This window comes from Schistocerca serialis, chromosome 2 (assembly GCF_023864345.2).
Source record: "Schistocerca serialis cubense isolate TAMUIC-IGC-003099 chromosome 2, iqSchSeri2.2, whole genome shotgun sequence".
NCBI lineage: Eukaryota > Metazoa > Arthropoda > Insecta > Orthoptera > Acrididae > Schistocerca > Schistocerca serialis.
In genome coordinates this window covers 716,625,562-716,652,022 of record NC_064639.1, presented here as the reverse complement: position 1 = coordinate 716,652,022, position 26,461 = coordinate 716,625,562, and the positions used below count along the sequence as shown (strand labels likewise).

At 40.2% G+C, this 26,461-nt stretch overlaps 1 protein-coding gene across 2 annotated transcripts in view; it reads left to right on the top strand.

The window, feature by feature from the left end:
* Nucleotides 1–26,461, top strand: part of LOC126457904 (ATP-binding cassette sub-family C member 4-like) — a 201,593-nt gene that overhangs the window by 32,316 nt on the left and 142,816 nt on the right. For both annotated transcript variants that reach the window (XM_050094579.1, XM_050094580.1), the window contains exons 3-5: nucleotides 6,420–6,521; nucleotides 6,629–6,763; nucleotides 16,640–16,844. In XM_050094579.1, coding sequence (XP_049950536.1) covers nucleotides 6,420–6,521; nucleotides 6,629–6,763; nucleotides 16,640–16,844 — 442 coding nt within the window. The remainder of the gene's footprint in view (nucleotides 1–6,419; nucleotides 6,522–6,628; nucleotides 6,764–16,639; nucleotides 16,845–26,461) is intronic.

Below are 26,461 nucleotides of genomic sequence, written 5' to 3'. Positions count from 1 at the left end.
CTCAGATATTTCTTATATCATGATTGCCTTATTCCAACCGAAGGGAGTTCAATATAGGTTTCTATTGCGTCATCTTGATGGTCCTGCGACATAATCACTCCGTTTTCCAGTGGATTCTTAGGATATCCTAGGCAGTATACCTTATATAAAGTCACTGTCTGATTCTTACATGCTGTGAGAGGCGACTTTGAAAACTAATTTCTCAGCATACTTTCGCGTTAAGGACGCTGTAGTTGGTAATTTAACAATGCGTTGACACTCCATGAACGGTTGTTCACCTTAGCATCTAAAGATATAGTTGTGTAATTAGCCCCTATCGCCCCGATCTTTGTGATTAATTACATAATAATTTCGCGATCAGAATTAATAAAGTACACTAACCTAACCTTCCTCTCCCGCATCTGGACAGTTTCCATGTGTTGGGCGAGAGAACTTGGGCTTTCCATTCAGTAGAATCATGGTTCGGGTCCCAGAAAGGGCACCGCCATTTTTAATTTCCCCTCGATTCCAAACGCCTCTGGTGGTCTACTTGTGTTAGGGGGGTGCAATTGGGCTTTCTGCCCAGGAACACCAGGGTTCGAGTACTGGAAATGGTACTGCCAATTTTAACTTCCCACCGATTCCCGGGTGGCGGATGGAGTGGTATGTCAGCACAGTCCTGGGACAAAGAAATTCCCGCCAGAATTCGGAATTGCTGCCAAAATTCGAAATTCCTGCCAGTAGGGCATGTTGTTGGAGGAGGAGGGGTGAGGGAGGGAAGACGGAGGGGCTGGGGCACACGTGCAGGCTGAGGAAAACACGTGACATCATCTGGGGCCGAGGGTGGGAGTGGTCTGGGCTGGGGTTGGGCGGGGGTGGAGGTGATTAATTGGTCAGTTTAATTAACTTGCTTATCAATTTGATATCAAAATTTCACCGAGAACCCCATCTGCCTACTACTTACGCACATAGCACATACAATTCTGCGAAAAAATATTTATATTAAACTAAACCTATTGCCCAAATGAGATGACCACAAATAATTTATCATACTGAATTGATCGAAATTGTTTTATCCTAGAAACGTGCATCATCTTCTGACCTCCATGCACCAAAGTTGTGCCTTCATTTCTCGACCTCAACACACCAAAACATTTATCTCCTTTTCTCTTTGTTTATAATGGGATCATTTGTTCCCACAAATTTCATAATAACATAAGACTAACTTCACAACAAATCTTATAAACAACACCTAAGGATATATATATATTTAAGTCTGAACCTATACCACAATTCTTATTTCCCTACATACAGTCGTGGCATCTTTACATTTCGCAATACATTGTTGTTCAGTGAGAATATCTTTTAAATTTCACTTGCCGCCCCTTTCTCTCCTGCTGGAAATCGAGTCATTTTTCTTCGCAGCTCAGTGATTTATGATTCCTACTTGCAAAATTCTTATTTCTCATCATAAACATTAGTCTCTGTAATATGCTTCTCATTTTCAATTATTTTCCTTTCCGAACATATTTCCTTTAATAATTCATTTTCCTGGGGTCATCAGTCCCGTAGAACTCAGAACTACCTAAACCTAACTAACCCAAAGACATCACACGCATCCATGCCCGAGGCAGGATTCGAACCTGCGACCGTAGCAGTCACGCGGTTCCGGACTGAAGTGCCTGGAACCGCTCGGCCACAGCGGCCGGCTCGTTTTCAAAGTTCCTACTTTTATCTATAGTGTTCATGTACACACATCTACTAATGAAAATCCTTCAACTTCACAGTCCCCCTTAAACAAATCATCAAAAGTCATTTTCCCCACTTTCATCTTTTCTTCTCTCAAGTTTTCTAACATTTTATGTTTATTATCCTCCCACTAAAAATGAATAAAGGCTTATCGCATTAAGCAGCATGAGCTACCGTCTACCACATTATATTCACATTCATCTGACGACATTTAATCAGAGTTAGTGTCTTCATAAAGAGCTGTCGGATCACCTCCCTCTATAGAAATAAAAACACAGATTTCCTCCTTCGAAATATTTATCTCAACATCCTCATACATAACCTCATTACCTGATAATCACCTTCAACTGCCGCTAGCAGTAATTCAACTACCTTCACAGATGCGACATTAATTTCGTCTTCAGTTGAAGGGCCTATCGCATTGCCACTTTCTTTGACAACAAACACCAGTCTGTTTTCAGTGACATTCTATCGTAAGACACAACTTCGTCATACTCGATTGGAATTTCCCTGACACTCGAATTCTAACAATTCTGGGTTCACCTCTGCCTCTGTTTCCGATACAAAAATTTCCACCCAACATAAATCATTGCCATCATTTTGTTCACGCGAACTGAATAAAATGTCTAGACCCACTGCTTCAAAATCTAAATTTAAATTAGTTCCTTAGTCTTTAGTGCGCTTTTTTTCTTTTTTTGTACTGCTTCCAGCTGCTTCAGAATTCCTAAACACTTTTAATGACATCCATCTGCGATAATACGGGCCCTCATCCCCACACCCGCGTACCCTTTAACCGATTTGACGTCCTTTGCATCTGTTTCATCAGAAATTTATTTTTACATTTGGATCTGAATCGTGCCACATCTTAGTTACCGGAATTCCTATTTTGAATTTGCAGTCTGTGAATCTCAGGTACCTAGAACCTCTGATTTTGATAATGATCTCTAAGTTGAAAATTATTATGGTTATTGCCTCACAGAAATTATAATTATGATAGTGATGAGAATTATTATTATTATTCAGGTTGTAATTTAGGAAATCATTTTGATGAACATGTTGGATTCTGTTCCTCAGCCTGTTATAAAATTTCTAAGGCTTGTATCTTAGTCCGCCGAGTTTGCTGAACTATGCACAAGATCCCATTGTAAATGATCTGGAAATCGTCTTATGAGCTTTGTAATCTGTCAAAAAACCCGACAGCAAATTTATGAGCATTAATTTTAAATGTTTTTGCACATAAAATTCCTCAAAGAGGAGCAGTCCAGTAATTTGACTTGTCTATAAATTAATTTTAAAGCTGTGTTTTGTTCCCCTCTCCCCAGAATCTGCTCATAAAATACAATTTTGTCATATGATGACATGATTGGAGGCCGTGGCTGTTATTTGAAGACAAATTTTGATGGTCTTGGGGCAACAACCAGCCACAAATTTACTTTCTGATCCTTTATTCAAAGGGTACCGTTACTGATTTCGAATCGTTATGATTCATTTTCAGACGGTTTACATGCTTTCCTTATTACGTGTGGTGCGTTTTCTACAGATTAATTGTCATAAAATATAAATAACACATAATTATAAGCACGCCACATACAGATGGTTGCGTTACAGATTTTCATTGGATGTGACTTACGTGAAATGTCGGCTTGGCGTGTTTGTTTTCATAACATTCGTCCAACAGATATGAATACATTCCCACTGCATTCTTATTGTTGCACACCTAAATTTTTCTCACTAAACACTTTAGATTTGTCACTGAAAAGATTTCTACCACGCACTACATGTTTTGATACATACAAAGAGCTTACAAACATATGAGTATCAAAGATGCTATGATATATCGTAACATTTGAAGATGTCCTATGTTTGGAAAAAGATCATATATTCACTGAAACGCCTTTTACACTAGCACAGAGAGATATTGACTTTTTTTAGTTTTTAAGCGGATATTGTTACATTAATTATAAAGTTTTTAAATTTTTTTGTACTGTATAGGTAAAACAGTACATTATTTAATTACATTTATCATCATGAGAATTATAGTAACATATAAATTCGCTACTTGATCTGCAGATAGGTGTAGGAATATTATTTGCTTTGGAGGTTGGAAAATAATTTTTGGAAATTTTTCAGGAAAGGGGTGTTAGTTAACTCTGTTTGTTCATTAAGGATATAGTCTGAGGCGCTGTTTTTGCGTGTATGTATTTCTATTTCTTCTAATATATTCATAGTGGCTCCTTTTTCTGCTAGATTTAAAATTTTTAAATTGTTCTCAATGTTTCTCACTGAATGATTCTCTTCAGAAATATGGGCTGCAAATGCAGATTTGTTGAAGTTTCCAAGCCATAGAGCGTCAACGCGTTCTTTTTATCTAATTTCAAAAGTTCTGCCTGTCCGTCCAATGTAGAATTTTGGGCATGTATCGCATTTGAGTTTGTATATTCCTTATTTACGGTAGATAAATTCACAGTTGAACATGAAACTAATAAAAGCATTAAGTTTCTTGACTTAAAGATTTGCAATAGCAACATCAAACAACAATTTAGTTGAACCTGGATCGAGTTTTACGCCGAACAATCTCACTTGTGAACACAATCCCATACGAAAAAACTCCGATTGCCACGTAACATATGCGGTCGCAGCTGGTAGTCCTGGACGAGACAAATCAATTGGAACGTAAGAGCTGTTATCTCACATTGCATCCCAGATGAGATTGACATTTGTGAGATATCTTGCCTCGTGTCGAAACACTCAACTCAAGCATGCTTGGCTAATCCTTTAAAGTGGCGTGTCTATCGACAAAGGTACAGAATACCTTTGTGAGGAGGGTGGGATAATGCACAATACAATCAAAAAAGTTGCTCGCCATATGTCCTAGAGTCGGGCTACACACCATCTGCTATATGCCCAGCAGCTAAACTCGCTCGTGAACATTGGCTTAAGAAGTGATCCTGTAGTCGAACATTTTATAAGATTGGCCATTACTGCTTATTGCCCATGAAATACAAGTTGAAAAATTAACTAACAAAGGTAAGAAATGAATGAACCTTTTGGGTAAACGAAGGTAAACTACAACGATTGTTTCAGTTTTAACGAATTAATGATTTATTCAGCTAATTAACACAAAATAAATTGAAATGGTAGCACTAGGAAAACATGCAAGAGACACATAAAATTAAGAACAAGGACAGAAAACGAATGTAGCAAAACATAGCATGAATGCGTTACATGTGCTACCACATTCACACAATTCAACTATTCGTCTCAAATCCACGTATTTCAAAGCCCAACAGCACAAGCACATTAACAGGTCATAAATCAATTACTAACTCACATATACTTCCAGTTCATTAGTGTGATAAACATCTATAAATTCTCACAACCATTCATGTAGCGTGTCAGGCAAACCAGTCGCAAAGCTCAATAGCATTGTGATCATCATGATATTCTTGGATTTTTGATCCTATATTTCTGTGATTTTCTACGTAAATTCGTAGTATTCTGCAATAGCCATCGCCTTCCATATTGCGAAATCGACTGTTTTTGACAAGGACCTCTTTGCCGCCTAACACAACCGCCGCATCCCCACCTCAAGTATTCCAGGATTTCCAGCCGACTTGTTGCTAGATCGCGGCTTGGACGTTTTTTCTGATTCGCAGCACCTCAAGCGCTCGCAGACTGTCCGCTGACAGCTCGTCAGAGTGTATGTTATCCTACAACTTATTGATCACTAAGGCTGCAAACCACCTCAGATGTTTCCGTGCAGCTGTTATCATAGTGCCTATTATACTGTATAATGCTGTTGTTAACGACTGAGTGCTACAGTCTCTTTTCAATGGATCGGTGTTGTTAACCATAAATTCAATGTGAGTGTATGTGGGTGTACTTGCACAGGAAGGAAGAGTTTGAGTCTTGTCACCCCTGAAAAAATGGCCTGCGCTAAATTTGTACACTGACATATCAGATGGTTCTGGACGCCATCTGTTCATGAATGCACAGAATTGTCACAAAATACGAGACAACAGAAAATAACAGATCAAAAGTAAGCTATATGAAGCTATTGGTAAGTCAAAAAGAGAATTATTGACATACTTAGTATAGTAGCAGTCACAATCAGTTTCTATACAACATACTTCCAAGAAAGGATTCTTCTGTCGTAGTAAAATATCTCCCTTAAAAATGTCTCTATAAGAAATAGTCTGCACTAAGTTCTCCTCCTACTAAGAGGCAAAACAATTTCTGCAAACCACATGCTAATATTACCCACTAAATTATTGAAAGAACATTTTCATTAAATTCCACTTCTTTCATCTGATAAAGGAAAAAAACTGAATCGCGTATCATATTTAACGGCAGATCATTGACGTAAAAATTAGGCAAAGCTTTGGGCCAGGAACAGAACCATGTCCCTCCCATTGTCCACTCTATATTTCTGCAGTTTGCTAGCTACGTAAAGAACCACTGCTAAGTTTTTCCCCTAATTCCACAACGCTCAATATTTAGTTAAGTAACTAAGTCATATATTACATGGTAAAGTGCCAAAATTGTCTTTCATGAGAAAAAGTCATCAACGTAGAAAGTTCAGCGCGTGTTGTTAACCTTTAAGTTCAAGAGCCTGTAATGACTGACAGAGAATTCATCCTTGCAGCGGGAAGGTGTGTTCTCCATGTTTTGAAGCAAATTCTGTGTTTCAGGTGGTTGCGGAAACTCGTGTGGAAGGCGAATCTCACAGAGTACGACCTGTACGACAGGCTAGACTGTGACGCAACAGAGAAGCTGGGAGACAGGCTGCAGAAGTAAGTCTCCTCTACCTGCTGAGCCGCAGCTTTTTCTCATGCTCCCAAATAACACTTTAGTACTCACCAAGCATTTATAAACCTCCACTTCCTTACATTTTTTTCAGGTCATGGGATAAAGAAGTAATGAGATCCAAACAGAAGGGTACAAAACCAAGTTTCGGAAGAGCAATTGTTAGGACTTTCGGCCTACGCTATTTCATGTACGGCGTAATTCATCTTTTTGACCAGTTAGTGCTCAGGTATGTTAAAAAAACTATCAAGCAGAAGAAACCATACATTTCATACCTAAAAAAACGTTTACTTGTTCGACAATGAGAGAACTATACTGTTGTGGTATTGGAATAAAGAACAATAAAACGTTTGCCAAGGGTAGAGACATACGTCGAATCGTCGAACCTTCCAATGAATGAACACTTTGAAGAATATAGAAAACAATTTGAGGGGACTCTGCCTTCGAATTATATTTTTCGTCTTCACTGTGTACCACAACAATGTTGTGTGCCACTGAGCCGGCCGGAGTGGCCGTGCGGTTCTAGGCGCTACAGTCTGGAACCGAGCGACCGCTACGGTCGCAGGTTCGAATCCTGCCTCGGGCATGGATGTGTGTGATGTCCTTAGGTTAGTTAGGTTTAATTAGTTCTGTGTTCTAACCGACTGATGACCCCAGAAGTTAAGTCGCATAGTGCTCAGAGCCATTTTTGTGCCACTGACATAGCTATTTGTTTGGGCTGTCCTATCGTAGCTCATCACAGCACTGTGCCCTCAATTTCACGTTTGTGTGTGTGTGTGTGTGTGTGTGTGTTTAAGGCCCGTATGTACAGTCCATTAATACCGACTTCTTACGGACGTAACTGGGTTAGTCGATAGGTGAATCTTCCGTAGTCGCTTTTTAATTGGGACATGTGCAACCAACTGTCGTGCAAGTGAAGAAACGATATATGCATCGGAAAGTATCAAACATTTAACTTTTCATATGACTGGATATTTTTTTGGTAGTCAGCTCTAAAATTATCCTGATGCTGAGTTACTGTTGAGATGAAGGTAGAGAGGAAAATTACAGTGTAGCGTCCCTTCTACGACAGAGTCGTTATAGACATATATCACTGGCACAGTGGAAGAAGTAAATCGGTTATATCGAGGAAAATAGTCTGATGTAATTTTAAGAAACCACAGAAACTTTCAGTATTGAATCACTGACATCAAGTGCGGGCTCGCTGTTCATAATTTCTCGTGGAGTGTCGAAAGAACTGAACCACCTTCCTGCCTTGCTGAGGGTCTGTACCATTTGCCAACGTAGAGTGTCAATCTCCAGAAACATTTCACAGCTATGCCTGCCATCCGTCTCGCTCCACACATATTCAGACACAAGCAGATCAATGATCGAATTCGCGTACAATCATCATTTCAAGGACATACATCGTCCAGTCACATTAATATGAACGCTTGTCAGGAGCCTGAACAACGATCTTTTATAGCATGGGCTGGTGCAGAAAGACTGTAAGTGAGGTTCTGGAAGATATCGACAGGGATGTGGAGCCATGCCCACTCCAGTACCGTGATCAGCTGCGCTGAGTCTTCCGGTTGAGAATTCACGGCACGATCAGCACGATCGAGTTGGTTCAACACATTCTCTATTGGGTTTAAATCCAGAGAATTTGGTGTCCAGTGAGTACAGTAAACGGATACTGGTGCTATTCGAGCAAAGCACGCATACTGCGGGATGTGTACCACGTTGCATTATCCTGTTGGTAGATGCTATCGTGCTGAGGAAGAGAAAGGGCATCTAGAGGTGGGCTCGGTCTCCAAGGATAGATACGTACTTGAGTTGATCCATTGTATCTTCCAAAATGACGGGATCACTCGAATGTCATGAAAATATGCCCCAGAGCATAACCCTCGCTCCTGTGGCCTGGACCCTTCCAACAATTATTGCAAGGTGTCTGCTTCCAGGTGATTAACAACGTCCATCTGTCCGATGGGACATAAAAAATTACTCATCTGAAAAGGCCTACTGTCGCCAATGGCGTGCAAGTTCAAGCCTTCGTCGCCAATGAATAACACAGCGTTCGCTGAGGAGAGGCACCGCTAGTAGTCCCTTGGTCCATGCAGGCGGTCAACTGCTGAACAGTTGTACGTCTATTCGCCCGTAAACACATCCGCAGCCGTCGTTCACCTCTCTCATCTGTGGCATCACAGTTACCTCAACACCGCTTTCGCGTAACGCCATGACATGAACGATACACTTTAACCACGGCAGCATGCGAACAGTTTACAAACTTAGCCTTTCCGGATGTGCTTCCACCCTTGGTCCGAAAACCAATGATGATGCCCGTTTGGGCACTATTACTCCCCCCCCCCTAGGTTTATACACCCCCCAGTGTTAGTCTTACCCCCTGCTGTCACAGGCAGCACGTTGCCGTCGAACGTAGGCGGTGGTCACATAATGTGACTGGACTGTGTATAAACATACGTTGTCTGGCAACACGACAGATTTCTGACTGGTAAATCACTGAATTTCGCCTCCCATTGCATGCTGAGGCAGCAATGGCTCAGAGTTCCATAGAATTGCTGAAGTATTATTTTGGGCGAACAACAGGTACGTTCAATCCGCTATTTTGTGCAACAGGTACAATGCTTGCTGGTCACTGTTATCTACAACGTGCAGTTCAGGGAGGCTGTAGAACTCCAATACATAGCATCTGAACGCTACATGTCCTACGTATCGGTGGTTACGTTAGCTCCGTTAGTGTCGCATCTGTTTCTTTGGCGCTCAAGCGCTGATGCTTGGCGCGTGTAGGAAAACATGCCCGCTCGTTGGGGCATGGAGCGGAAGGTGAAGCTAGAAATATTTCATCGATAAAAAAAAGTTTTTGATGGCGTGTGTACGCATGTCCCACGTAATACTGCAGATGATATGTTTAAAGCACAATCTAACCGAATCATGCGTGATATAAACATAGAGGGTGACAGTAGTGATGTTACAAACTTTCGGGGATCATGGAGAACGGCAAATGTATCAAGCTGAGGTAATGAGGATAAGCACCTTAGCCCAGAAACGACCGAGTCCAAAGGTATGAGCTAAAATCTAATCAAGTTCCGTCTTAGTCTCAAGCAGTGCTCAAACTGAGGGCCCCAACTTCCGAACCCTTATAGTGATGTACAGAATTCCCGCCGAATACTCTCTCGTACTCTCAGATAATTTCTCCTGCTGATGGACTAGTAACGGCGCACACAACTTGTCAAACAGACTGAAAGTCCTCAGTGCGCAAAAGTTTAATAATAAATTCCATAAGCTGCTAAATTTACACCAGTTGTTCAAAATGGCGTTGGCATGTCATCGTCGCACAAAGTTATGCCGTACCCGTTCTAACATCTCCAGTGTCGTCTGAACAGTGTCGCATGCAGACAGAATTCTTGCCAGACAGTACTTCATTCTCGACGGACGTCTGGTATAGGCGGTCCCATGAGACGAAATCAAATGCGTTGTAATCAGGTGAACGAGAACCCCGCCCCCCGTATATGTGTATACATCTGCAGCTTAGTAAGTCCGTAACAACGCTCACGAGTAGGCGATCTGTAGACTTGAGTGATCTATTGACCATTTTGCCATCCAAATCCGACCATAAATAATTAGTGCTACCGGTACGAAACCGGAGTCGGTCACTAGTTTTGGTATATCCGCACAGACCGAATGGTGCGACGGAGGAAGGAGCAGCCTACGTTGGAGTTTCAGGTAGGTGGTGTAAGCCACGATGGTGAAGAATAAACTTTGCTCCCCTGCCATCATATTCCCACCAGGTTGGTCACGTAGTGACTGTGATAGGACATGAGGACAGGCTTTCTAGAACTTGCAATTTTCTGATAGGAATAAGATCACATTTATTAATAAATGAAAAATAGCGCGCCTGTGACATAGCAAATTGCAATAAATGTTACAGACAAAGAACTTGAGTGCACGATGATATCACTGCATATCTGGGCAATCACATGACAAGATCGTGATGTCGAAGAAGTGACAGTGAAACATTGACAGCTATCCCTCCCACTAACAACGTATGGATTGGATGTGACAAGAGACGCTGGAATTAGTTCGGCAGAGAATCAGTGACGCAACAGGAGAGCTGACTTAAGACAGTGCAATATCATCCCCATTCCCGGTGTATGGAGCAGATGCGACGTGAGATAATTAGAACAATTTGACTGTGACTGAAACCGCGCCCTGACAGGTTGTGATGATGTTAGGAGTACACAATACACACAGATTGAACGCAACAAATGAGCAGACGTAAGTTTGCCGAAGATGCGTAGCAGAATATAATAAAAAATAGCGCTCTCCATAGCGTCAATAACATTTCGAAAGTAACTTTTATTTGCTTTGCATCAGTTTACTCTAAGAAACAAGTAGGCAGCCATGGTTACTTCATAGGAGAGCTGAATGTACCTGTACGGAACGTAACTTTCGTTAACCAGTGGACGTTAGGAACTGCTGCTATTGCACACTATATGTATGTTTTTCGCTGTTTAAGTGTTCTCTGGTATTGAGTTTCGGCGAAGTCAGTGCTACTGATGCTGATTTGTTATTGATGTATATATCACTGGTGGATTGTGTGAGTGAATTTTACTGCAATGTACAAGGTAGTTAACTTTATCGTGGCAACTACAAACATAAGTGTAGACATTACTGGTAGAATAGTATCATCCAAATATGAATTGAGCAGTAGAGCTAGAGAAAATACAGACAGAAGTTGTTGACAATATGGTGTCAAATGGTTATTGCATGATTGTCGCATCCGACATGGGAAGTTCAGGTGCGACTATTGGAACTGTTCAAGGAGAAGATTATGAGCAGTTGTGGACTTTCTTCCTATCGTGAAGCAGCACACTATATAGTAACCAGCGTAGGGAACATATTAAACTGACCAGGAAAGATAATAAACAGACTAGGAAAGGTATTAGACGAAGTATTAGAGCTCAGGAGATACTCAAAGAAGAAAACTAAGGAAGTTGTCAAATTAAATAGAAACGCTCAAGAGATAAACAAAAAGCACAGAAAATCCGTGGAGACCTCGCTCTAAGGTTTCGAGAGTTCAATTAAAGAGTCCGAAAACAAGAGCATAAACGTGATCAAGTGGTGGAAAATGTAAAGAACAAGATCTATAAAGTAAATAAAGAATGTAAAAAAGATATGCGAGAACTAACTCAGCTAACGAAATGAGAACAGACGACTTAAAGAGATCAGAGCACAAATAAGCGATCTGGAAACATTCAGACTTGAGCAACCTAACTGATTCCAATGCAAAACACTTGAAGTAATGGAATGATAACTCTGAATATAAGACGCATGCATTAGGTGAATGCGTTACCCTGGGGACAGTGAGCCAAGAAGTAAGACAATAACTAGAGAGAAAAATGATGGTCCCTTAACTGGCAACTACTTGGTGGGATATGCAGTGAAGGAGTATTTATCAATTTAGAAAATATTAGGTAATTGTGTCAAAACAGGAGACGGCACCCAGTAGAATTTTTTGGCCTATTTAATGACATATGCAGAGCTGTGGTACGAACACAGCAAGATAAGATTTGAAGCATCATGTAGGGAAGGACAATGAATATGCTGAATTACAAAGAGAATTCTTAGATTACAACGAGTCGGCAAGGATACAAAACGACATTAAGAATAGCCTGTATTAAAATAGAAGATATGACCATGATGTGACAGAAGCCTCAAGAAAATTTCTCGGAGACTGGAGGAACGAGACCTGTGTTGAGGTGAATCAATCAGTACACAAACAGTGGTATAACTAATAATAATTACCTAAACTGCCAGCAGCGATACAGGAGAAGGTGGAGGTGCTGGCGGGGACGACTGCCGACTGCGTCGGAAGGTCGCTCAAACTTCTGGTTGCGTATAGGCCTCTTGATTCTGGAAAAGAAAACAGCCTAGGAGTTCTGCCAATAAGCATGTGAGCGTGGCGCGGCTTCATTTGCTTTTTATGACGTGTTGTGACTGCGTTTGAATATTTATCTTTACACATGACACTGCCAAGCTGCTCAATGACTATTCCTCGTACCCATGTCTTTTTACAATTCTTGTACACTGCCCGGCTTCAAAAATTTTTGTTATGACTGTTGTCGAAGCTTGGCTTCTAGATCCACAAGTGGCTTTAAGATTGACATCAATTTTCAGTGCGCTGGTAGATCTAATTTCTCTGCTGGAAGGAATGCATCGCATGGAGTGGTTCTGTACTGGCGGAGAAAGAACAATAAAGCACTGTCTTTATCGTACTGCTGAACAAGATTCGTCATCAGCGATTTGAAAGATCGTACGAATCTTTCAAGAAGTTCATTGGTCTCAGGATGAAACGGTATAGTTCTGAACTTTGAAATGCCATTGGTTTCTCAAAATTAAATTCCTGAGAAAATACTTGTGAGCCGCTGTCGGCGACAAGACATTTAGGCAATTCTTCAGAGAAGACCTTTGACGAAGCCTGAAAAGTCATCTGTACCACAAGTGGAAATTTAAAGAAAGCATTGAAAAGGATGATGCAGTAGCTTCTGAGAAACGGTCCTGCAATATAAGTATGCAGAAGTGACGACTAGTCTGACGCCTGTGGCCACGGAAAATATTATTGTGGTGGAGATAACTGGTATTTTTGACAGTAGTGGCATTGAGATAGAATCATTTCAGTGTCTTTATCAAAATTTCCCAACACCAATTTTCTCTTGCAATACGTTTGGTACTGACTATGCCCAAATGGCATTGATGTGAAATTAAGATTTAACCTCTGGTTGGTTAAGTAACGTCTTGTCATTAGGCCACTCCATTTGAATATATTGTCTGATCTTAGAGAAATTAGGATCTTTAGGCAACAAGTTTGAGAATTTAATTTGAGTTTACTGGCAAATTTTCTGCAGTATCATGGCTACTAACACCAGCTGATGAGTCAAAGGTTTTGTCTTACCCTATTGTCAGATGTGAAAGCAAATCAGTGTGTTGTGCTGGGGATATGAATATAATTTCATTGTCATAATTCGAAATAAGTAGCACCCACGCTCCTAACGTTGAACTGTCCGTGTAGGAACAGTATTACTCCGTGCAAAGAATGCCAGTAAACGTTTGTGGTCTGTGAGGAGGATGAATTTTCGTCCGTAAATTTAATATAATAAGTACTTGATTGCAGATGTGATCAATCACAAAAGTGTCCTTGTCGATCTGACTGCAATTTCTTTGTGCCATTGTTGGATTCCAAGTGAACACAATTGACCATTCAAAACTATGATGTCGGTGGGACAGAATGGCGCCTTTACCACAGTCTGAAGCATCCGCAGCAACTGTGAGCCTTTTGTTCGGGTCATATGTCGTACGACATTCAGCGTCAACTAAACATGGTTTTAATTTGCTAAATGCGCGTTGGCATTCACTGTTCCAGTTACATTTGGTACAGTGATTCATTGATGGAAGCTGCATGTTTGAGAAATTTCCAGCAGTAATTTATTTGTCCTAATATGGAACATAATTGCTTAACATTCTTGGGAGTTGGAAAGTTGTTAATGGCGCCGATATGATGTGGCGTCGATTTGGTGCCCTGTGCACCAAGTGTTGTACTTCACATTGAAAAAAAGTTGCCCTTATCACTCTTGGATTTCAGATTTGTTTCTTGTCGAATTCTGAAAACAAATTTCAAATTATGGAAACTCCTGTGGAATTGTTGCAGGGACACCTAGGTCGTCCAACTAGTTCACACTGTTCGGAACTTGCTGAATTAATTGTTGTAAATACCGCTGGAAATAACTAAATGTACTGGCAATTCCAAAAGGTAATGTTTTGTAGTGGTAGAGACCAAATGAAGTATGTATCAACATAAATCGCTGTGTGCATTCGTCCAAAGGGATTTGCAAACATTCCTGGCAAAGGTACACATAACCAGCTAATTCTGACACCAGTTTTCCCGGCTTGTGGACAGAATGTGAGTCAACAACAGACTGAGCACTAGTCGTCGCTTTGAAATTTCTGCAGATTCGTTGTGAACCGTTGGGATTCGTTATATCTACGATCCGTATTATCCATCGACTACTGGTCACTGCTTCTACTCGTATAAACTCATTCTGATCAAGACTACTATGTTCCTGGTTTATTTTATTTTCTAACACAAAAGAAATGTCATGTGCTTTGCAAAATTTCGCCACCACATTCAGCTGCAGCGTAATGTGTCTCGCGTAACGTATGATGCGTCATAATTTTCTAACAGCTGTTTCAACTTACGATTTAGAGTTTCATTTACAATTTTATTCACTTCCTCGTGAGAAGTGAAAAAGAAGCTTCAGTTATAGTAAATTGAATTTCCAACTAGGAATGTAGCCTGTTCCGTAAATTGTTTGTGTGTGGCTTATGTTGAAAAATTGCCCTTTTACTGGTATCTCATGACGGTTGTAACTGAAAAGCGAACTTTTAAAGTCTGTTAACTTTGGCGATCCTAATTTTCGGTAGGCACGTAGATTAATGATTGAAACTGACGACCAAACTGTGGTTTTATCTTTATGTGGCCTTTTTTTTAGCTGTGCCTCCCAAGGAAAGTCTCTGTCTAAACATATATTTTCACCCCCATTGTCTCCCCCCATACTACTTGTGTTCCCGTTTTTATCGCCCTTTATTTATGTCTCTTTACATCTTTTTTCGTGCCTGTAATGTCCCTCGGCTGAAGAGGGGCGGATTGTGCCGCTGCCAGCCCTCCGCTGCTCATATGGTGCTGGGGAATGAAATTACAATAAAGGAAAAGAAACTCCTTCAACGTTGCTTTACTCCTGTCTAGAGAATCTTTTTCTTCCCCCAGATTGTGTGTTCATCATATGGGTCAAATTGTTTCCTCAGTAAGAAGGATTCTTTTTTTTCTATTGGTTCTTCAATATTGTGAATATTGCTTACGTTTCTTCTGTTAGTTTTTATAGACTTTCAATCTATTATGAAAAATGTTTAGAGCACTTTATGTCCTCGATGTTTTCACAAGCTTCCTCTAAACCTATAAACACGTAAAAAGGCTTTAAGAATAAAATTTGGATTGTACAATCCCGAATCTACTATAGAGAACTGTTTTAGCACTTAGATATTCCCAAAAGAGCCTTATAATGACTTTACTCACAAATGGTGTTCTTCAGTAGCTACTGACCACAATTCGGAAACAAATCCAGATTTAATTATCTGAAATGATTACTCTAGATACTCTTTATCCTTATCACATCGCTGAGACAAGCGAACTGTGTGGTTATGACATCTGTCTTACTCATAATTGAGTTAAAGATCGTTATGGCAATAAAAATCGTCGAAGGCTATTTATTGGCACTTCATGCAAGGTTAATTGCCGCAGGTAGCTCATAGACATTACGAAATTTGAAAAAAAATTAATAGTTGTTGAAACTAAAAGGCTGAGAAAGCCTTATCATACGAAATTTCTGGCTGGGGAGATACTGAAGAAACTTTTTTTAACATTCGTTAATGTTTGCAATACTGTGTTCTCTTATGGATAAGGTACCAGGTGCTTCTTAGCGTCTTCAAGACGCTCCATCTGTTAAATACCGATAAGCATGTCCCTTCGTAGTTGCAAATGATCACTGCCTTCTGAATGACTGATTACTTGTGCTCTGTGCCTTTCTGTGATGATTCCTCGACAAAGTGTAGAAATCGGTTACGCTCTAGCACGTTAGTCAAAATCCACTGGCACACATTATGCCACAGAATAGTAGACAGGTGACAACGACAGCAACTTGTGTGCATTTACTGTTCTTTAAAAGTACCAATTACTGTTTGAGTCTTCACTATGTGACGATGAAATGTTGATGATAACAGGGAGTGGAAACGAGAGACTGACAGATGAAATGTCTGAGTTGCGTAACGTTAATCTAGAATTAATAGAAATATACGTATGTCTGTGATGGTACCATATAAATGGCCTTTATGTGCAAACTCCATCAATGAGAAAATACGTTATTTATTTTTTACCATTTGAGATATTACACATTATAATCAATAATATTCAAACGAAACTAAACAAAGGGTTAAGCCAACTATCTACTTCCTTGCTGTTTTAGCTTCATACATTTGTTTTCTTTCCTTGTTACAGAGTAGCTCAGCCAATTCTGTTGGGCTTGACTATACAGTATTTCAACCCAGATAGTAATATTACGGAACAGGAAGCATACATTTATGGCAGCCTTATGGTGCTAATCAACTTCCTCAAGCTATTCTGGCATCATCACCACACAATGTTGACCACTTACGTTGGCATGAGAATCAGAGTTGCCTGTTGTGCTCTGATTTACAGAAAGGTAAGTTTTCTCGGAGCAATTTTCACATATTAATGTCGTGTATCTGCAGTTTTCACTTTCTTTTGATTATAACACTGATATTTACTAAGAAAGTATCAGTGATACCACTCTGTAAAACATGCAATGGTATAAAAAAGAAGCTGAGTTCGCTCCATCCACTGTTCTCTAAACGTAACACTCATAAAATGAAAACCTTTCTCTTTATCTTATCATTGGTTTAGAAGATGTGTCATAGCTAGAAAAGAAAACGAGTACAATAGTCATTGTGAATGTACAGACGTAAGTAAAAAAAAACTGAGATTTTTCCCGATACTGTAGAACAGTAGTTTGTGATGATAGTTGACACTGATCTCATAATCACAACACAACAAATAACATTTTAGATTTTGAAGATGTTTTCAGCCGGCCGGAGTGGTCGAGCGGTTCTAGGAGCTACAGTCTGGAACCACGCGACCGCTACGGTCGTAGGTTCGAGTCCTGACTCGGGTATGGATGTATGTGATGTCGTTAGGTTAGTTAGGTTTAAGTAGTTCTAAGTTCTAGGGGACTGATGATCTCAGAAGTTAAGTCCCATAGTGCTCAAAGCCATTTGAACCATTTTTTTATGATGTTTTCATAAATGGTAGTTAACATTCATACTATCAAGTGTCACTCCATCGATATTCCAGGTTCAGTTACACTCATGAGTTTCAATATTTACACAAACTGTTTTATGTCATAATTAGATCTTGTAAATAATCAGCTTTATACGACAATAATTGTTGTTTACACAGGATATGCACAATATATTTTCAACAAGGCAATACTCAGATTTTTGTACCAAATGGAATTCTTGAAAAGGTTCCGTCAGATCCATTTAATATATTTGTGTCACTAAGTTGTATTGTTTCTGGGTTTTGGATACCTCAAGCTTCCAGTATGAGATGGAAGGCAACATAAGAAAAGACGTGCGATTTTCTTCCAGTCTTCTTTCTCCTGTGTCCTAAGCCTGTACTTTGATTCTGCAAGTTGGTTTGAATGTGCGGGACGACTGTGTTTTCTCGTTGGTGAAGGGAATTGCATCTCGCCGTTGTGAGGCTGTGCATCGATATCTGATGCTAATGGGTAACTTTCATGAAACCATAAGGGAGGCTTCTGTAACCAACAGCATCGGGTGACATTCGTCCAAAACTTGTCTTTTGACGCAATTGACATTACTCACCAGTCGACCAAAAATTTGTAAATAGTTAGACCTATCAATACTCAATAGAGTGCTCCATGGAGCTTCGGCTATGTGAAACTGAAATGCGGTAGGAAACAAAGTTCGAGTGTAACAAAACTGGAATGTTGTGGCAGACAAATCCGTTATGTAGTAATAAATTTGACTGCTATGTAATAGTCTGAAGCCAGTGAATGTAACTACGAATTATCAGTCATGGACTGGCGATTTGTAGCATGTACTGTGGTCTAGGTCATCAGCTGAATCAGAGAACTGATACGTGTAATCTCATTACCTTAATTTCGTTGGAGCTCAGGGCCAGTTATGACAACTTTAATTTCGGAAAAATGTACAATTATGGTCATGATACAGTTGTTTAGGCACACGTACTTTAGAATCTAACAAGTGACTGAAATATGGCCAATAATGGTCATACATTCATAAAAATTAGCTATGTGCCATTATTCTTTAATTATATGTTCTCCATATTTTTGATCGTAGTTATTATTTTCCATAATTAATATAAATGAAATTAATACTGCTTTGTCAACTCATAACTGAAGTATCACTTTCAGCCTAACCCAGCCTTCGGGATACGCTACAAAACAGTATGCCATCACAATTAAGACATCGTATTCAAATTTGCTGGCTTCGCTAAGTGCAACGAAATTGTAGTCGCAGCAACTTCATCCTTCATTTTTAATCAGAAATAAGTCACAAAATCAAAGAAACTCATTCCTGGGAGGAACACAATGTTATATGTACGTAACTTGGAAATTGGAGAACTTATTTGTATTACGTTAATAAGAAAATCCCTGCATTTGTCGCAAATGTGAAGATGAAAACAGCTATCAACATTTAATGAGACACGAACGTACTTCCTTCCACTCCGGAACCTGAGGCTCCTAACTACAAGACCACAGTGAATACATGCAACTGTTAATAATATTATCTTTTATGTTAAAATCTGCTGGGGGCTTTTAGTGCAAATGCGTGATTAACTGACATTTAATTACAAATACTTGTACCAGGATGGCGTATTTTTGAAAAATCTTCCATTTTCCCCTGTCTTGAAACTCCATACTGCTATGCTACACAGTTAATAATACAAAAAAAAAAGAAAACAGTACAATGAATGCAATATGGCGTCTCCCAAATATTTCGAATGGCTTGGTTCCATAGAGTGACACATCATTCTGATGTCACTTTTGATTAAGCCAAGCATGTCGCGGACCACAGCCTCCCAACGGCACGACGCACCTGGCTGAAGAGAATCTTGTAGTATGTTTAGGCAGTCTTCAAAACTTCGGTCTTCAGACAGAAGGGCAGAGAGGTTTACCATCAAATAGACGCTTTCGCAAGAGAGTTTGCACAGGATTTGGTATCAGGCAGCAGTGGTCTTTAACTTAGCACTCTCCACTCTCTGGCTTCTGAAGCGGGCAAGTCCAGGGCGATGAAATCGAAGGACACTCTCGTTTCTTGGTAAGTGAAATCATGTCGCATGTAGACACTTCGAGATGCGGGTACAGGTACGGAAATGGTCTTGGTATGGTTTAATTTTTTTTTTCTTTTTTTGTTAGCCTTCAGGCTTAGAATGTTAGGAGAAAATTTATACCATTTGTTTAGGGTATACTATCATGTGTGCACGAGAACTTTCGATTTTTATATGAGTAGTGGTGTATCTATAGATCGTTTGGTTACCACATGGAGTGGTAAGACAAATTAGATACAAGTTTTTGCTCTCTCAGTGCTATAGATTCATTCAAGGCGTCTATTTGTGCTTAAGCAGTTTTGGAATTCTAAATTTTCCTATTGTTAGAGGACTTTGTAATTGGATATTTATTTCAGCAATTTTTTGGGGGATGCTGCAGTAGTACTGATGTCTTCCTTCCTTAGTCTTTCGACGTGCTTATCTATTGTGATTTTCCATTAAGATGTGATTTTTGTGGGTAAATAGTGGAGTTTCGTACTTCACATGTTTGTCAGTGTTCTACCACGTGTTCAGTACATTATGTTGAGTTGCCTATTTGTGTTCACCATTGTATTGTGCTAAAGTTTCTTCGCGAAATGAATACGTAGTTCTGTAGTTAAATTTTTCTGTTTTTATGATTTTAGATTTAATGTCTTTCGTGATTTTCTTACATTATTGTTTCTGTTCACAGGCATGCTTATCAAATTATGCTGGAATCGATTGCTCTCTTTTTTCATGTATAACAAGTAGGCCTACCTATACTTATATTATGATTTTATTAATTTGTATTTTTCTTAGTTTAACGAAATGTTTCGGTTTATCTTCGTGTTCATTGTGATGACTTGCTTTTCTGCACAATCTCCAATCGTTTCAGTAGATGCGGTGATGTGGTAGCTTCTCTCTTGCTAAATCTATTTTTGTATGAGTGTTTGAGTGATTGACTCCGTATTTAATCGTTTTCCTTATGAATCCAAAAGTTTCCTCCAAACCTCACATTACGATCCAATGGTCCCAATTTGAGATAAACGGGAGTACGTTTCCAGTAATTGTATATTTATGGCTTAAAGTTATTAAGAGTGCAGATTATTGTCTCACTTAGAGTACTGATTGCCTCATGTCGATTTTGATTTCTGTTGGAAATGAAAAATTTAATTCATCAAATCTTAAATTAACCCTTCGTAAACAACAGTTTGCAAGCCACGTCCCATCCTGACTGCTTCAGATTCTATCAATGCGAAAGGTACTTGGCCTACATTTAAATAGAGAATTTTGCGATTTCGTTGCCTAAATTAAATTTCAATAGTGATAAAGGTCTATTTGTGGCCAAAGACAGTAAATTTGTCAACCTAGCAGTCACAGTATATGTTACAAAGCTCAGAAACGAATTCAGTTAAATGAGAATAAGCAAACTGCACGTTTCACTAGAGCACAGAGATTAGGGTAAATGAAATTCTACAACCAGTACTAATTAGTTACTGTTCAACGGGAATTTCAGGTCGTCTTATAGTGTTTTGCAACGTTTCGTATTTAAAATTTACGTGCAGACGATATGTTACATATTGAATTTTACAATATAAAAAACTCATAATATCTGTGGTAAACCACGTATTTTGTCTACCGAAACTTAAAGCAACAACTGAACGACTATTTCTGAGACTAATTCGCACAGAGAAGAAATTCTTAACCTTATGCCCACGTAACGCATGTCGTGTCAAATCAGTGGTCTCACTATTCTAGGTAAGTAGGTCAGTAACGCATGAAAGTGACGAGAAATATCTCTTGAAGTCAGAACAGTCTGTAGAACTGTTTTTATTATACGTTATTTTCATGGAAAACATCCCTACGATGTGTAGAGTTCATTGACAGCATTCTCATGATTCGGAAACTGCATCCAGGTAGCCATTGCATTCCTGGTTCAGCCTTGTCGTTGTAAAACATTATATGTTGCCTCATTTCACACAAAACCAACGACAGTCAATATTTGTTAAATTTGGTGCCTGCTTTCCGCACTCCGATGCGTGATTATCTATACCAAGCTCGCCTGCGAATCATTCTGCAGGATCCCTAAGACCAACTGCCCAAGTGTCACGCGTCAAATCTGCAGGCTGCAAGCCGATCCCTTTTCTTAGATGATGAGGAGTCATCGTTCCACCTGTGAACTCCGGTCCATCAGAAATGAGTGATGGCAAGGTTCGATGCGTAGGAAGTGTGTTGGTGTCTTTACCCTTATAGTAGCGAGGCTGTGAATTCAGAGAACTGTAACGAAATGCAGAAAAATCTGCAGATGATCAACTATTGCCACAGTCAGTGCCATTGACCCTAAACGTATATGCCATAATTTGCGCCATACTTCGTATAGATACCCAGAGAGATCCATTACTGTTCTGTTACACTATTGGCAATAAATTACTGGAAACAATAAAACCGATTTTAGGGAAAGTATTTAGCTATCTGAGATGAGTTGCAAGAATCTTAGGGATATTTAATTCGTGAACGAAAGAAGTGGCTCACAAAATAATTTTTCGATGAATTATTAAGTTTCGATCGTCAGACTGGGACACTTACCAGGTTAGATTAATAGTAGAGTTGAAGATGGCGCGATGAAGTGTGTCGCTTTTCGCCACGGGCTCTTTAAGTAAGCTCAAGACTGTTACGGAGATCCTCAACAAATTTCAGCGTCAGCCGCTACAATTGAGACGCTGTCTTTGAGTTCAAACGAGGCGGAATGATTATTGACAAATGATTACTTAGACGATCAGATTCTAGACTATGCAGTTTTACCAAGGCACAGAATATCCACCATCTTCTTCATGCGTCAGAAATATATGGTGCAATTTCCTGGTTAAATGCTGGACCTGTGTGCTTCCACGGTTCTAAGCCGTTGTGCCGGTTTAGTGTTCAAACACGCCATGTACTTTTCCTTTTATTGTCCAGAGATAACAGATGCCTCCGACTGTAATGGTCACGTGTACACAGTCCACAGAATTCTGAGCAACAACATGTGGTGTGAAACTTCCAGGCAGATTAAAACTGTGTGTCGGACCGAGAATCTAACTCGGGACCTTTGCCTTTCGCGGGCAAGTGCTCTACCATATGAGCTTTCTAAGCATGACTCACGACCCGTCCTCTCAGCTTCAATTCTGCCAGTATATCTTCTCCTACGTTCCAAACTTGACAGAAGCTCTTCTGTGAACCTGCAGAACTAACAGTCCTGAAAAAAGGAGTGCTAGTTCTGCATGTTCGCAGAAGGGCTTCTGTGAAGTTTGGAACGTAGGAGAAGAGGTACTGGCAGAATTGAAGCTGAAAGGACGGGCCGTGAATCGTGTTTGGGTAGCTCATATGGTACAGCACTTGCCCGCGAAAGGCAAGAGTTCCGAGTTCGAGTCTCGGTCCGCCACACTGTTTTAATCTGCCAGAAAGTTTCATATCAGCGCACACTCCACTGCCGAGTGAAAATCTCATTCTGGAAACATCCCCCAGGCTGTGGCTATGCCATGTCTCCGCAATCTACTTTATTCCAGGAGTACTAGTTCTGAATTTTCTGGGCTTGCGCTCATTCTTTAACGACCTAATCATCCACTGGATGTTAAGCCCTAATGCTTCTTCTGTCTCATCTTTCACATCAAGTAGAATGTCTCGGGCGCGTCTGAATACGTGGGTGGGGGGGAATTAGTGCTTAACGTCCCGACGACAACGGGGCTATAGAGACGGAACTCAAGCTCGCTTTAAAGAAGGATGGGGAAGGAAATCGGCAGTGCCCTTTCAAATGAACTATCCCGGAAATTGCCCGAAGCGATTTAAGGAAATCACGGAGTACCTAAATCAGGACTGTCGGACGTGGGTTTGAACCATCGTCCTCAAAAATGCGGGTATAGTGTGCTAATCACTGCACCATCTCGCCCGATCTGAATATTTGATTCTGACTCGTTCATATTAGATCGATTCGAACAGTAGCTGCTAATTTGCGGAAGTTTAACAGCCTAGTTCGAACTAATCAGCATTCGATATTTCATAATCGCACCACTGATTCGAAAAGTGTGTAAGCTTTCTTCAAAAAAGGCAAGGAATTGTGTGCTTCTATAGCTTGTACGTCTCTATGAAACGACGCCCACCGAACATCTCAGGGGTACGCTTGAAGGCCAGCTTTATTCACAAGACCTACAAAAATCACTCTTGTTGCTTTGTGATGTATAAATATTTTGAAGAGACGTTCGTAATATGTCTGGGTCATTTTTGATTCCATGGCACTCATTCCAGCACTCATTACTTCACACAGTGCTGTCTCTGTGTAAGTTGTGGTCAGGAAAAAACAGTAAAAATTTTAAGAGGTAGTGGTAGACATGATTTCAAATAAAATATTCTATACATGTCCTATTTTTATTGGGTAGAGAGATTCATGGTTAAAATGTAACGCAAACAAATGCACACAGAACACGTTAAGCGAACGCAAATGATTAAGTTCAAAAATTTAATTTTCTTAAATTCTATGCCTAGTTTTAATACCGTTCCTACTGACTCATTTGTCGGGGAAAGTATGGTTTAGCTGATGTACCATCCGATTACTAAAACTTTTAGGGGCTCCACCATGCTTCAGGAACATGCCCAGTCTTGTAATCAAAGTAACCTCTCCTCAGGGAAGCCTACAAAACGGGGCATGCGGTGTCATAACAGGCCCAATGCAGTGATTTTCTACCATTTCAACCCGCATGTTAGCAGTGAACAGTTGCTGTAAATATGTCTCCACAAAGGCACGTGGCTTTTCATCGGACCGACGATATAAGTGAAGCCGTTAGTACTGAAAGTGGCTTCATCAGTAAACAGTGTTAGTGGGATCAGTCTGTCATGAGCCATTAGCCAACGACGTAGTTCCAATAATCTTCCTTCATCTCCTTCTCTAAAGTATTGACTCCATTGTAAATAATCTTAATAGAGGTCATTTATGCGTAATGAACGACATATGGTTGTGTGTTGAACAGCGATACGTGTAGAAATTCTGTGTGTGCTTGTTAAAGGACTACATTCTACCAACTGTCTCCTACTTCATCCACACTCCGTTCACTTACGCGTTCAGATGAGGTATGAGGGGTGGCCACTGCACCAGCGTCGTGCGGTCTGATGAAAACACGAGTAAACGGTCATGAATCTGTCACTCTGCCGTTAGGAAATCGTCTGTGGTATTCTCTACAAGCAGCAGGAGCGTCTCCATTACAAAATCCGCGTATATATACCACATCAGCATACTCAACAATTTTAAATACATGCGTCGTGCTTAATCGGTATCTCAGAACTGGCGAATAATCCACAATCACAGTTACAATTAAAAAATTCAACTACATAAACTCAAGCTCAATTTCGCAAGTTGAATTAAAAAACATAAGGCAGTCGATGCATAAACCAATAGCAACTAGAGTACTAAAGCACGAAATAAAAATTTATCTCTTTAACCAGTTGTATCTCGATCAGTAACAATAATTGGACACATAAGGAAAGCTTTATTTGAGAACTACTATCTCCTAATAGTTTACTACTCCTCCTGAAACATGCTGTGTTTTTGTATTCCTGATCATTTATATATTGCACTGTATCTCGTGTGTATTTAAAGAATCGTTTCAGTGGTACATTTCGTCCGTTGGGCTGAAGCTTTAACAAACTCTGGTGTGTTTTGTTCTTTGTCGTACTGTACTCGTGGTCTACTGGATGGCACTGAATGTTTGGCATTTATCTAGCTGTAATCTGTGGAAATACCGGTGTGAGGCCTTCAAAATGGCTCTGAGCACTATGGGACTCAACAGCTGAGGTTATTAGTCCCCTAGAACTTAGAACTAGTTAAACCTAACTAACCTAAGGACATCACAAACATCCATGCCCGAGGCAGGATTCGAACCTGCGACCGTAGCGGTCTTGCGGTTCCAGACTGCAGCGCCTTTAACCGCGCGGCCACCTCGGCCGGCTGTGAGGCCTTCAACTGACCTGCTTCAGTCTGGGTCTTCTGAGTGGCAGATCACTCCCTGAAACTCAAACGCTTAATAAAACTTACACGACAAATCTGAGTAAAGCAATTAATGGAAATGGGTAGCCCTAGAATTGACTTCCAGGTTCAGGTATCCCTTAGCTTACTGTTAACTAACTTCATGAAGGCTGTTTCATAATTACGAGTCAGACGCTTGGCGCCCGTAAATTCCTGTATTTATTACAATTCTTAGTATGCACAAATTTATAATGGACATTACAACAAAAACATCGAAAAATGAGACATGAAACTATGTTATAATACGGTTGGCAAAGTTAATTTAACAGGGTAAAGGGGTTCATGCAAATCACCTTCCCGATGTATTAATACCGTACAACATAACCGCGAAATGAAACTGGTGATTACACGATCGTGCCAGAAAGAGAACATGCAACCTGCCTGTTCGTCTACAGTCGAGACGATATAACAACATCCCTAGTAGGAGCACTGTCGCCAGCTTCCAGTTGCGAAGCGCAAACTGCTGCTGGTGAGACAATAGTCTTTTGTAGAGTGCACAGTGCATTTTGAGTTACCCAAACGACCGATACGATGATATCCAAGTGTTGTATTAAGGCTGTGATAATCTGTTGGTACCACAAAGATAGCCTCATTTCCAGTGGCGGATGCCTTTCATTAATTACGGCACTCGTGTATGTTAGGAACTGTATATACAGTATATTTAGAGCCCATAAACAAAACAGCGAGCCGGCCGTAGTGGCCGTGCGGTTCTAGGCGCTACAGTCTGGTACCGCGAGACCACTACGGTCGCAGGTTCGAATCCTACCTCGGGCATGGATGTGTGTGATGTCCTTAGGTTAGTTAGGTGTAACTAGTTCTAAGTTTCTAGGGGACTAATGACCTCAGAAGTTGAGTCCCATAGTGCTCAGAGCCATTTGAGCCAAAACAGCGACCCGCACTGCATCTTGACAAACTAAGGT